We start from the raw sequence: 14,824 nt of genomic DNA, 5'->3' as shown, positions 1-14,824 counted from the left end.
GCAAGACTTTTAATAACATGCTATATATGTTATACACTCATACAGCAGCGAAAAAAAAATGCAGAAAAGCAAAATGCCAGAATCAGGGCTTTAAACTCTTAGGAGTTTCCTTTGTGACATCTTTTCTCCACCATCTTGAACAGCAGTATAGACTAGGAAACTTACAAGTTCCAACCTGTATGCAGGAAAAATCTAAGGCACCACTTGCTGCTATAAACCTTGTCCAATCTAGCTTAACATGTGCACACAGCCTTTCCCTCTGTGGTCATGGGCTTTGCACTTTTAGTTATTATTGTCACGTTATTATTATTGTACGTTTTTCATGTTCATTTGTTTGCTCCTACAAGAGTCCCTTTGAGACCTACAAATGTTACAAGACGCATAAATAAAGTAATCATCATAATCATCTAGGTGGATCTCCAGTGCAATTCTCTTTCTGTCCCGCAGCATTACATAAGCACTCCCAAAGATACTACCCATTGCTTCCATATTGCATCTTACACAGAGACAAACAGTAACATGTACACAGAGACAAGCATCTCGGTCTTGCTAGGATTTAGACTCAGGTTATTGGCCCTCATCCAGCCCACCACTGAGTCCAGGCAGCGGTCCAGGGTTTGCACTGCCTCTCCCGATTCAGATGTTACAGAGAAACAGAGCTGGGTGTCATCAGTGTACTGCTGATACCTTGCCCCAAATCTCCTGATGACCTCTCCCAAGGCCTTCATACAGATGCTAAACAGCATAGGGGACAAGATGGTACCTCACAGCACAACTGCCAGGGGGCTGAGAGACAATCACCCGATGCTGTTCTCTGAAAATGACCCTGAAGATAGGATTGGAACCACTGTGAAACAGTACCTCCAATTCCCATGTCACCAGGTCGGCCCAGAAGGATACCATGGTTAATGGTATCAAAAGCCGCCAAGAGATCAAGTAAGAATAACAGGGTTGCACTCCCCCTGTCCTTCTCTTGATAAAGATCATCCATCAGGGCGACCAAGGCCGATTCAGTCCCATAACCAGGCCTGAACCCAGACATGCCAATCCTGCTGGGGTGATGACAGACATGCAAAACCTGGTTTCTGCATATACATCTCATGTGGAATGGGTCCAACTATGCAGTTTGATGCAGGCTGCACATGCAATTTCTGCTCAGAGATCTTTTTATATATTAAGTGGTATAGAAATTGTCTAAATAAATAAATAAATTTCCAATACTGAGTTGGTGCATCCTAAACTGGACTGGGAACATTATTTATTTTGTTTATATTCTGCTTTTCAGTCGCTTCAGTACTCAAAGCAGTATGCAACAAATGAAACAGGCAATTTTAAAAAATCTCATAAACACACAATATAAACAAGGTTAAAGTGTTCTAAAGTAGAATAATCTTACAGAATGAGCAAAAAGCAACAATTAAACTAAAGCAGCTTAACACAATTTAAAGCAGCAGAGCATTAAAAACAACCAAATACCTGAAAGAATGCTGTGTGCAGTTTCTAAGTGCAAAGGTCTACCTATGTAATTGTAGGGAACAGTTCAAGCTCCCCCTTTAGGATGCACACCTTAACGTGGTGAGGGGGTTTGAGAGTGCTGAAGAAGCTGAGAGCAATGCCGTCAGGAGTCTAGACCAAGAGGCTAGACTCCGAGCAGGGGCACCCAAGGCGGAATGGTCAAAGCTGAGACACCACACTAAAATGCATTCAGACTCAGAGGAAGGCAATGGTAAACCACCTCTGAATATCTCTTACCACGCAATCCCTATGAACAGAGTATCCAAAATGCAACACGAGATAGTGCTGGAAGATGAGACCCCCAGGTCAGAAGGCACTCACCGAGCTACTGGGGAAGAACAAAGGACAAGTCCGAGTAGCACTGTGACTAATGACGCAGCTGGGTCAAAGCCAAAAGGAAGCCCAGAGGCTGATGCACACAGATGCGAAAGGAGAGTCTGGAGTTGTACAACAGGAACATGGAATGTGAGAAGCATGAACCAGGGAAAGTTAGAAATTGTCAAGCAAGAAATGGAGCGTATACCAACATGACAATACTTGGCGTGAGTGAATTAAAATGGACTGGAATGGGACCTTTTCAATCAGGCAACTACAAAATATATTATGCAGGAAATGAGAAATCAAGAAGAAACGGGGTTGCTTTAATAGTGAGAAGTGATGTAGCAAAAGCAATTAGGAGCTACAACATAAGGTCTGAGTGAATGATATCAATGAGATTAAACGGGAAACCTATTAACATAACCATCATCCAAGTCTACGCTCCAACATCAAACGCAGAAAAAGAAGAATTGGAGAGATTTTACGCAGAAGTACAGGAGGAAATTGATCACACACCAAAACAAAATATGATGATAATAATGGGGGACTGGAATGCAAAAGTAGGGAACAGAGAAGAACTAGGAATTGTGGGGAAATGGGGCTTAGGTGACAGAAATGAAGCGGGAGAAAGACTTATTGAATTCTGTGAAGCCAATGATTTGTTTCTTGCCAACACATTTTTTGAGCAACCAAAAAGACGACTGTACACATGGAAATCACCAGATGGTCAATATAGGAATCAAATTGATTATATAATTGGAAACGGAAGATGGAGAAGTTCCATACTTTCTGCAAAAACAAGACCAGGAGCAGACTGCGGTACAGATCATGAACTGATCGTATCGAAAATCAGAGTAAAGCTAAAGAACAACAACAAAGCACTCATAATGCGAAAATACAATTTAAATAACATCCCAGAAGAATATAATGATCAAATAAGGAACAGGTTTGAGGCTTTAAACTTAGTTGACAGAGAACCAGAAGAACTATGGACTGAAGTCAGAGACGTTATCAGGGAAGAATGCAAAAAGACAATATCTCTTAAAAAGAGAGAAAGACCTCAATGGATGACTGAAGAAACTCTTAAAATGGTTAAAGAGAGAAGGAAAGTAAAAGCAAAAAAAAACACAGTCAGAACCCTAAATGCAACTATACAACGACTAATACGTAGGGACAAAGAAAACTATTACAATAGTTATTGTATAGAAATAGAAAAGGACAACAAACTGGGAAGAACAAGAGCCCTATTCCAAAAGATTAGAGAAATTAAAGGGAAATATAAACCAAGAGTAGGGATGTTGAATAATCAACAGGGGAACACACTGACTGACCGAGATGAAATAAAAGGAAGATGGAATCAATACACTGAAGAATTACATTAAAGAAATGCAAGGATGGCAGATTCGTTCACGGGGGAACCGTATGATGAAGAACTAGAAATTTTAGAATGTAAGGTGAAAGCTGCTCTTAAAATTCTTGGAAGAAACAAATCACCAGGAATAGACGGCATACCAATAGAGTTGCTACAAGCTACTGAGACTGAATCTGTCCAAATTTTGACAAAAATGTGTCAAGAAATATGGAAAACTAAACAATGGCCCACAGACTGGAAGCGTTCCATATACATCCCAATTCCAAAGAAAGGGGATCCCAGAGAATGCAGTAATTATCAAACTATTGCCTTAATATCCCATACAAGTAAAGTAATGCTCAAGATTCTACAACAAAGGCTCTGACCATATATGGAGCGAGAAATGCCAGATGTCCAAGCTGGATTTAGAAAGGGAAGAGACACCAGAGATGATATTGCAAACATACGTTGAAGAATGGAACGGAGCAAGGAATTTCAGAAGAAAATCACCCTGTGCTTTATAGACAATAGCAAAGCCTTTGACTGTGTAGATCATGAAAAACTATGGAATGCTTTAAAAGAAATGGGGGTGCCACAGCATCTGATTGTCCTGATGCGCAACCTATACTCTGGACAAGAGGCTACTGTCAGGACAGAATATGGAGAAACCGATTGGTTCCCCATCGGAAAGGGTGTGAGACGGGTGTATTTTATCACCCTATTTATTTAATCTGTATGCAAAACATATCATACGGAAAGCGGGATTGGACCAAGATGAAGGAGGTGTGAAAATTGGAGGGAGAAACATCAATAATTTAAGATATGCAGACGATACCATACTCTTAGCAGAAACCAGTAATAATTTGAAACGAATGCTGATGAAAGTTAAAGAGGAAAGCACAAAAGCAGGACTACAGCTGAACGTCAAGAAGACTAAAGTAATGACAACAGAAGATTTATGTAACTTTACAGTTGACAATGAGGACATTGAACTTCTCAAGGATTATCAATACCTCAGCACAGTCATTAACCAAAATGGAGACAATAGTCAAGAAATCAGAAGAAGGCTTGGACTGGGTAAGGCAGCTGTGAGAGAACTAGAAAAGGTCCTCAAATGCAAAGATGTATCACTGAACACCAAAGGCAGGATCATTCAGACCATGGTATTCCCGATCTCTATGTATGGATGTGAAAGTTGGACAGTGAAAAAGGCAGATAAGAGAAAAATCAACTCATTTGAAATGTGGTGTTGGAGGAGAGCTTTGCGCATACCATGGACTGCGAAAAAGACAAATAATTGGGTGTTAGAACAAATGAAACCAGAACTGTCACTAGAAGCTAAAATGATGAAACTGAGGTTATCATACTTTGGACACATCATGAGAAGACATGATTCACTAGAAAAGACAATAATGCTGGGAAAAACAGCAGGGAGTAGAAAAAGAGGAAGGCCAAACAAGAGATGGTTTAATTCCATCAAGGAAGCCACAGACCTGAACTTACAAGATCTGAACAGGGTGGTTCATGACAGATGCTCTTTTTGGTTTGATGAAATTTGGTTTGACAGATGCTCTTGGAGGTCGCTGATTCATAGGGTCACCATAAGTCGTAATTGACTTGAAGACACATAACAACAACAAAGTTCAAGCCACCTCCTGCACAGTGAAATGGATGCATTTAATTCCATGCATGTGCGATAGGGACTGTCGAAGAATAGAGGTTGGGAAAGAGAATCACAAGGGTACAGAAGCCTGGGTGGCAGGAGACAAAAGGATGAGGGCAGGGGGACTGGATTCTCTTCCCTTTTTATAATTGTTATTTGTAGACCTCCTTTAAAAAAAAAAGACTCCTGGTACTGTTGAGAACCAGAATTTTTTATGCCAATATATATGGAATTGGATTGTTTGGAGGAGTTTACAGTAAAACAAAGCATTACTAGATGATGGCGTATAAATACTAGAAATAAACAAATAGATAAAACTACACCTCCAACTTGTGGCAATGAGTATTTCCCTAACTGATATTATGCATTGTTTGAAGCCAAACAAATAATGCTCTAAATAATCCCAATTTTCAAAACCAATAACCTAAAATAGTTTAAGCAATTTCCAGCATAGATTACTCTGGTGGACTGTAGCAGTGAAAAACAGCACTGAATCCCTCTGTGCTTACTATCTGCTAATAGTGAAAGCATACAAATACAAAAGGACATGGATAATACCCAAATGGAAACTCTCTCAACATAAAGGGGGGAGTGAAGGTACAGAAATAAACATACTGGGTTTAAAAGACAGTGACCAAGACCTTTACCAGGAATAAGCTACAATAAAAACTTACCTTTTGGAGATGTCCAATTTGTGGCCTTTCTTATATTTTGCCATGACCTCTTGTATGGATCTGTCTCCAACTCATCATACCATTCTATAATGTATTCATTTATTTCTAAATCTGAAGCTTTCCATTCCAAAAACAATTGTTCCTTTAAAGCAGAATCATTCAGACTAACAATCCTTGGATGTTCTAAGAGAATAATTGTTCACATTAGCAGGAATGTTGCTTAAACAGACGTTAGCAATTCAACTGATTAATTAAATACAGGAGTTACAAATTAATTGCGATTAATTAAATACATGAGTTACAACTGAGAACAAAGGGCAAACAGAAGCAGAAAGATATGTAATAACATATTAAAACAAAATTCCTTAAGAAAACCTTTAACACGATCACATATAGAAAACAAGGCAATCTGAGAAGAAATAATTCAGTACAGTTAATATCTTATCAATATATATGAATAGGATGCAAAACTGAACACACCATAAACCAGCAGTTAAACTACACAGCAGTAAGACAGGGATTCGGTGCAAAGAGAGGCTGAGAGACTTACCTAACAGTGAGAACAACCAGACAATGTGGAGAAGGAAACATGCAGAACAACAGCCACAGACCAAACAAATGCACCCTAAAGGGCAGGAAAAGTAGCTCTCCATAGATAATAAGCCAGACCACAACAAAGTCATTCTGGAGGGCAGGATAGTTCTTCCTTCTGGAGAGGAGGCAGAAGACTTTCTAGGACCCTGCCTGTCACTTCTAGTGGGAGGCGTCATCCCTATCAGGGAAATGCCCTCCTTCGTAATCTGCCATGCCCCATTTCCCAATTCCACATGCATGAGGATCAGTGATTATTTAGTAGTAAGCCTTCTGGAATCAGTTACCAACTGAAATTAAACCAGTGTCTAGCATCTTGCTAGGAGGAAGGGCAGGATATAAATAAATAAATACAAATAAATAAATAAATCTTGGTATTGAGGCAACTATTGAAGATATTTCTGTTTAAGAAGGCTTTCCCCAGTGTGACCCAGTTATTTTATGGAATATTAATTCTACAACTGTAGAAATGGTTTTATTGCTTTTGGCAAGTGTAGAGAACATGGTCCCCTCCAGATGTTGTTGGACTCCAACTCCCATCAGCCCTAGCCAGTGCAGCCAATGGCCAGAGACATCAGAAGTTGTAATTTAACAGTACTGGCAGGGTCACAGGCTCCCAACCTTGATCTAAGATGTTATGTTCTATAACAAAGTATTTTATATTTTCCTTTTTTACGGGTAAGAGCTGGTGCCATGTCACTATTTTTTAAAAGTATTTGAAAAGGGATGCACATTTATAAACATAACGATGAATGATTAAGGTGTTGGACTATGACCTGGGAGACCAGGGTTCGAATCCCTACACAGCCATGAAGCCCACTGGATGACGTTGGGCCAGTCACTGCCTCTCAGCCTCATGAAAATCATAGGGTCGCCATAAGTCAGAATCGACTTGAAAGCAATACATACATTTACCCCCAGACCCTAGAGATCTATTACCGCATGAAAAACCAAGTTTTGACTGCATAAACTCACCCAGTTTTGACTGCATAAACTTGCTTTCTTCATATATCGATTGAATTCTCAAAATGGCTTCAGGAGAATCTCCAGCGACATTATAAGCAACAACACTAATCTCACAGGCTTCTCCTGTCAGATTGAGACTACTGACAGTCTTGTTACCAGAGTCTATTGTATATTCAAAAGAAGTATTGCTTTCTGTAAGGTACTTTATTCTATAGCCATTTATTATCCCAGAAGATGGGAATTCTTTACGTTTCTGTTAATAAAAACAAAAAACAAAATAGTGCATCATAGCAACTGAAAATTTGACTCTTAACACTACATTCGTATGTGTACTTACCTGAGAAAGCCCTACTGCACACAGTGGGACTTCTTGAGCAAATTTGTATGGGATCACATTCTACCCAAACTAACATGCAAGTCTCACACCACAACCACAGAAACAGAAAAGGCACAGCTGGGATCCAATTTATCCTGTGGTATCTTCAGAGTTATTAGATATTGCATGTTCATAAAAAAATGTACTTCATGGTATTAGAAAATGATTAGAAAGCTTTGAGTGACCTGCCAACCACTTTTGTAAATATATCCATCACATCTACAATCCTATACACACTGGATTCGGAGTAGACATGCATAGAATTATGCTGCTAAGTCTGGTCTTGAAATGTATTTCCTTCTTTTGCTTCCAACAGCAGGAAAGTTTACAGCATGTGAGCCGGTGTGGTGTAGTGGTTAGAGTGTCAGCCTAAGACCTGGAAGACCAGGGTTCAAATCCCTGCTCAGCCATGAAGCTCACTGGGTAACCTTGGGCCAGTCACTGCCTCTCAGCCTTACCTGACAGGATTGTTGTTAGGATAAAATTGGGAGGGGGAGAACCATGTGTGTATGCCATCTTGAGCTCCTTGGAGGAAAGGTGGGATACAAATGTAAATTTATTTATTTATTTATTAAAATATTTATGTCACACTTTTCATAAAAGTATATCAAGGCGGCATTACAACATACAAGAACATAATAGAGTTAAAAACCAATAAAAACATTGCTAAAAACAACAATAAAAGCATGAGTACTGCATGAGTACTGCATTGCTTGGAAAAGAAAATTCATATTAAAAGGACTATTAAAAAAGTCCAGTTTTCAGTAAAGACAGCGTGTTTACAAGCTTTACAGAGTTATAATAATAATAAAAAGATTTTAGCATGTGTTTTTAAATTGTTTTTAAAAATGTGTTTTTAAATTTGTATATTTGTTTTTAATGTTTTTAATTGTTGTAATCCGCCCAGAGAGCTTCGGTTATGGGGTGGTATACAAATGCAATAAATAAATAATAATCTACATCTGCAGTGGCCCACTGTACTTTCAAGCATTGTTCACTTAATAATATTGATAGGTCAGCAAATAATTACAAAGTTCTTAGTTTTTCCATTCTTATTTCCATTACCCTCAGGTCACAAGGGCAGGTTGCTGTTTCTCAGCTTAACAGCATCTAGTGAGTTTCATGACTGATGAGAGATTTCAGTTCAGTCATTCAATCCAATATCCAAAGCAACAACATCCAATTTATCACACTGACATGAATTTTACATTGCCAAACTGGGATGATTTCAACATCATGTGAATAAGTAAATGACATTCCTATGAACAGAATGAGTCCCAGTACTCTACCTAAAAAAATACTTTAAAATACCAGAGCTTGGAAGTAACTCGTTAGAAATAACGAGTTATTGTCAGCATAACAGAGGATAGACACCTTCTTATGTCCTATAGAAGGTGGAAAGTATTGAGGACCAGATAGGTCAGAGATGATGTTGTTTAGAAACAAATTGAAAAGCAAGGGAGCTAAAAGGCAGCCTTGTTTGACACCCCTCTCTACCGCTATCGGATTTGTTAATTCTCCATTTTGGCTTACTCTTACCAGGGCATTTGTGTTAGTGTATAAAGCCCTCATAAGATGTAACAAACGGCGGTCTATATTCAGATTGTATAATTTAGACCAGAGAGCATTCCTATCCACTGAGTCAAAGGCTGCGGCCAGATGAACAAATGCAACATACAGGTGTCTTGTAGGGCCGATCATATTTTGTTTTACCAAAAAAGAAAGAGTTAGGCAGTGGTCAATCGGAGAGCAGCCTTTTCTAAAACCTACCTGTTCAGGGTGGATAAGCTGATATGTATCTACCCATTGTTCTAACTTTTGGAGGAGATATTTGCTATAAAGTTTAGAAGCTATATTTAGTAAGCTTATTGGGCGGTAGTTAGAGGGGTCAGAGGGGTCACTTTTTTTGTATATTGGGGCGATGATGTTACATTTCCACCCTTCAGGTACAATACGTGAGTCATTAATTCTGGAAAATAGGCAGGCCAAAAGGGGGGCCCACCAATCTGGGAATTGCTTAAAAATTTCAGGGGGGAGAAAATCTTCGCCCGGAGATTTATCATTTCTCAGGGATTGAATAAGTGATCTCACTTCATCAACAGTGACTGGAGGCCAAACTGGCACATTTAAGATATCATAGTCCAGTAAATTACCTTGTGAGACTATTACTGAGGAATAGAGCCTATGAAAATGGGTATACCAAGTTGCGGACGAGATTCGTTTCATGTTTAGAGATTTAAACAAATTCATCCCAGAGTTAACTATATTCCAAAATTGGCGCTCTTGTCTTTCGGAAACCGCACTGGCTAGCCACTGCCACCAGAGTTCTGCAAAATCAGCTTTTTTTTGTCTTAAAAGATTTCTATAGGAAGCCTTCATTAGTTTCAGAAGGCTGTGAGATTATTATTATTATTTATTATTATTATTATTATTTATTAAATTTATATACCGCCCAACTAGCAATAGCTCTCTGGGCGGTGAACATAAAATAGTATAAAAATACAATGAATAACAAAATAATATTAAAATACAATCAACAATACAATAAACATTATTAAAATTAGATCAATGTAACTTAAAATGCTTCAGAGAATAGGAAGGTTTTGACCTGGCGCCGGAAGGAAAGCAGAGTCGGCGCCAGGCGTACTTCCTCAGGGAGACTGTTCCATAGTTCGGGGGCCACCACTGAGAAGGCCCTAGATCTTGTCATCACCCTCCGGGCCTCCCTGTGAGTTGGAACCCGGAGGAGGGCCTTCGTAGCAGAACGTAGTGCACGGGCCGGTTCATATCAGAAGAGGCGTTCCGCAAGGTATCGTGGTCCCGCCCCGTATAAGGCTTTATAGGTTAATACCAACACTTTGAATCTAGCCCGGAAACATATTGGCAACCAGTGCAAGCTGGCCAGAACAGGTGTTATATGCTCGGACCGCTTGGTCCTTGTCAGCAATCTGGCCGCCGCATTTTGCACTAGTTGTAGCTTCCGAACTGTCTTCAAAGGTAGCCCTACGTAAAGCGCATTACAGTAATCCAAACGTGAGGTTACCAGAGCATGTACCACTGATGTAAGGTCCTCTTTACTCAAATAGGGACGTAGCTGGGCTACCAGCCGAAGTTGGTAAAACGCATTCCTAACCACCGAGGCTACTTGAGCCTCAAGTGAGAGGGAAGAGTCTAAAAAGACTCCTAGACTACGAACCCGGTCCTTTAGGGGGAGTGTAACCCCGTCCAGGACAGGGTATATATCCACCATCCGATCAGAGAACCCGTCCACCAACAGCATCTCAGTCTTGTCTGGATTGAGCTTCAGTTTGTTAACTCTCATCCAGTCCATTGTCGAGGCCAGGCAACGGTTCAGCAAATCGACAGCCTCACCTGAAGAAGATGAAAAGGAGAAGTAGAGCTGCGTGTCATCAGCATACTGATGACAACGCACTCCAAAACTCCTGATGACCTCTCCCAACGGCTTCATGTAGATATTAAAAAGCAGGGGGGACAAAACTGACCCCTGCGGGACCCCATATTGGAGAGCCCGCGGTGTCGAGCAATGTTCCCCAAGCACTACCTTCTGGAGACGACCCGCCAAGTAGGAGCGGAACCACTGCCAAGCAGTACCTCCAACTCCCAACTCCGCGAGCCTCTCCAGAAGGATACCATGGTCGATGGTATCAAAAGCCGCTGAGAGATCAAGGAGAATCAACAGAGTTACACTCCCTCTGTCTCTTTCCCGACATAGGTCATCGTACAGGGCGACCAAGGCTGTCTCAGTGCCAAAACCGGGCCTAAAACCCGATTGAAATGGATCTAGATAATCTAGATTGTTCAGATGGATGCTTAAGGATCGAACGAAGGAAGGACTTAATCTTTCTTTTTGCTATTCTGCATTCTTGGTGAAACCAAGAATGTGGAGGGTGTATCCTAGAACTACCGTAGCTCTTTTGGGTCAGGCATGGTCTGAGCAGGGAAAGAATTGTTTCGAAGGCCAGAATAGGGTCCAGGTTATAATCTAAAATACCTTGACGAAGTGATTGACATGTATTACTCCCCAGCTGGATAGCCAGGGAATCTCTCAACTTCCCCGACCAATGGACTTTTCTCTCTATCCCTGCTTGTCTCAATGGTGAGGTATTAAGAGTGTTATTCTTGGAGAGTTTAAATCTTAATTGGAGAGGGAAATGATCGCTCTCTATCCTGGGTTTAACCTGAAAATCAATAATATCCGAAAGTAGTGCTTGGGAAACTAGTATATAATCAATTAAACTTAATCCAGAGGATGACCAATACGTAAAGGAGCCCTGAGAGGAGTCCAATATGGTCCCGTTTAAAATTTCGAGTGAATGCACTAGGGCTAATTCCAACAAAAGAGGGCCCCTTTTGTTTGTCTTTTTGTCTTGCAAAATCCTGTACTGCTTACCATCCTGATGTAAAGGTTCCCAATTAGAAGATTCAGTATTATCTGACCAGAGATGGCCTATTCTGGCATTAAAATCTCCACTTAATAGAAATCTATCATTCGGAAATTGTGTCTCAAATTGAGTGAGAGTTTCTTCTAACTTATCCCAGACGTTAGTATTAGCAGAAGTAGTATTACAGGTGGGAGGAAGGTAAACATTTATACAAATAAGGGCCTCAGCCCATAAACCTCTAATTCTGAGCGCCAGGATAGATTGAGGAAGGGATGTTGGGAGGTAATCGGCTGACAGGAAGCACGTATTCAAAATAAAGGTGGCAAGGCCCCCACTAGGTCGACCCTTCATTGAATACTTTACCGCGGGGATAAAAAAGGAGTGATATCCTGACAGAGTTAAACTGTCCAAAGAGGTAGCCCAGGTTTCCTGAAGACATATGATCTTAAAAGTGCTTAAGTAATCTAGAAAATCGGCATCCTGTCGTTTGTTACCCCATCCATTTATATTCCAAGATAGTATTGTTAACTGTCATATGTCGCTTATTTGAGTGATAGATTCTGAAAAGACAATACATCCATTTAGAGGTTGTAATGACGGTGCAAACTGTGCAGGCTTAGCTGCTGAGGTTGATGATTTAATAGTCTTAGAGGGAATTTTCTGTGTAGGGAATGAGCATTGAGTCACTCTAAGTACAGGAAGGGGTGTCGGAGACCCCATCTCAGCAGCATCCAAGTATCGTATTCTTCCCCAGAACTCAGGTGAGTCGATTTTCGCACATTTGGCGAGTTCATAACAAGGTGAGATTTCCGATGAATTTCGTTCTTGGGGAGAAAGGGGTGGATCCTTCACCGAGTTCCTATTGTCTATCTCCCGATGGCAGGCACTTTAAGATGGTGGGCCCAATTGTGGTCCTATAAATCCGCAGTTCTTGGGAGATTGAGTTGTGTTTAAGATTTTTATAATTGGCTCCATAATAGGGGCAGATTTTATCGTTCCCGTGTGATATTGTATTGCACTTCGATTCATAAGGACACTTAAGTGAGCTTTTAAACAATCCAGTCTGAGTAAGATCTCATTTTGATTAGCCACCGGTAAACAACTGAATGTATCAATAAGTAAAAGTTCCTCAGAGGTAAAACAGTTGCATTAGTCCTGTGTCTGTAAATCTGGGTCACGGTTACCTTAGGGCGCAATTCCTGGCTAAGCAATTCATTAGTGAAATCAATAAGCGGCTCACATGACAATAAAGGGCTAGCCTGAGGCTTATATAAATGTCTGGGGAGCAAAGGTTCTGCCACCGCTCTATTTTCAAAGAATCTGAGTGTAGCTATTCCCAAACTCGCTAGAAATGCTCTGGCATTTGGACAACAGATCTAGAGGAAAATTTAACCAGAGCACGGGCTTTAAGTCCATTAAAATATAAATATTGTATCTGCAAGATATCTGAGGTAGCTAGTGTCATCCTTGGTTTTAGGAGATTGCAGAAATAAAAAATTCAATCGCATTGGGGTTGTAAACCTGGCGGTTTCGGAAAGTTTTCAAAAACTAACTGCAACGGATCCAAAACTAAACTCCATTGATTCCTCCTAGGTATAGATGGTGAAGAGTGCCTTAAAAGCACGTCGGTCCAAGGATCTTGGGGTTGATCAGAGTATGCTTGAGCACAGTTCTGGAAAGTAGAGGAGATATTAAAGGTATCTGGGGTTGGTGGATGGTCCTTATTTTGGGAGTGGAGCTGTTTATTTTGTGAAGCGTTCAATCCTTCAGTTGTCTTGGTAAGGAAGTTCTGTTCTTCACTTATTTTACAAATAGGTGAAGTAATGGGTTTGGTTGATTTGGAATGTTTGTTTGGTGTTAAGGTTTGGTCCAGAAGTGCAACTAGCTTCTTGAAATTCATTTTTTTCCCATATGAATGTTTGTGATTTTTCATGTTGCTAGATTTTTTTACTTTATTTCTCTGTGCTGTATTGTACTTATGTTTGCGTTTTTTCCCACGTGCATTTGTTACCTCTGATTTATTGATTGCTCTACCCGCTTCTATATGGGGTAGCAGAAGTCGAAGGCTGACTAACTGCGGGGTTGTCCTCCGTGTTTCTAAGTATATTTACAATCTCTGATAGTAGCTGGTTATTCTCGAGCAAAGATGTCTTCATAGTATCAAGATCAAGGGCGAGCATAAGTAGCCATCCCGTTACTGTGGGGCTGATTTCTTCCGGTATCTGAATTAGATTTGCCTGTTTACTGGAACTCTTTTATCGAATCCGAGATAGGCACCCCATCAGTCATACTACCAGAACAGTTTAGTTTCTCAGAAATATGCGGAACCACTGGCAACCTGTGTGCTTTAAACCCGTTGGGTGAAACACCCAACGCCTCTGGAAGAAATTGTAACTTGTGCTCAGCAACGTTGTTACATATTTCAACTGCTGTTTTAGTTGGCTGAGTTGTTTGAAGTGCTTGAACTGAGGTTTTCGTAGTAGAATCCTCACAATAAAGGTGTTCATTTGTAGCCAAGTCTGCGTTAGCTATTTCCTCAGCCAAGTTTAGGGCATGATTGGGGTTATCTGCACTAAGGTCTTTAAAGAAAGCATGTGAAATAGACCAATCTTGAATCATAGAGGAGTTATAGAGAGGATTCTCCAGAGAATTTTCTTTTTTAGATGAAACTAAAAACTGAGTTATTTGTTGTTGGCCCTTTAAATCTCTGGACTATTGGCTGGCTCGCTGTAGAGCTGGGGTCGATCATTCTTGTTGCAGCTGGTTCTTATATTTAACTTTCCTTTTCTTTTGTTTTTGTTTTTGTTTTGTCTTCGGAGGCCAATATTGGAGAGAAATCCCCATAGTCTTCCTTACGCTTCTCGTTAGGGCCATTTGATAGTCAGCAAATTAAGTTAAAAGAAAATACCCTGCTGGTCCAGAAATTCAGCCTTGAAAGATAAAAAGTCAGGCTCTCCCAGCTGCCGC

At 40.4% G+C, this 14,824-nt stretch overlaps 1 protein-coding gene across 7 annotated transcripts in view; it reads right to left on the bottom strand.

The window, feature by feature from the left end:
• The window catches only part of IL31RA (interleukin 31 receptor A), a 69,356-nt gene that overhangs the window by 13,659 nt on the left and 40,873 nt on the right, over positions 1 to 14,824 (bottom strand). For all 7 annotated transcript variants that reach the window (XM_061618032.1, XM_061618014.1, XM_061618042.1 and 4 more), the window contains 2 exons: positions 7,088 to 7,331; positions 5,522 to 5,704 (listed from right to left, as the gene is read on the bottom strand). In XM_061618032.1, coding sequence (XP_061474016.1) covers positions 5,522 to 5,704; positions 7,088 to 7,331 — 427 coding nt within the window. The remainder of the gene's footprint in view (positions 1 to 5,521; positions 5,705 to 7,087; positions 7,332 to 14,824) is intronic.

Source organism: Rhineura floridana, chromosome 1 (assembly GCF_030035675.1).
Source record: "Rhineura floridana isolate rRhiFlo1 chromosome 1, rRhiFlo1.hap2, whole genome shotgun sequence".
Classification (NCBI taxonomy): Eukaryota; Metazoa; Chordata; class Lepidosauria; order Squamata; family Rhineuridae; genus Rhineura; species Rhineura floridana.
Note: the sequence above shows the minus strand (reverse complement) of the source record. Positions and strands in the feature narration are given on the sequence as shown.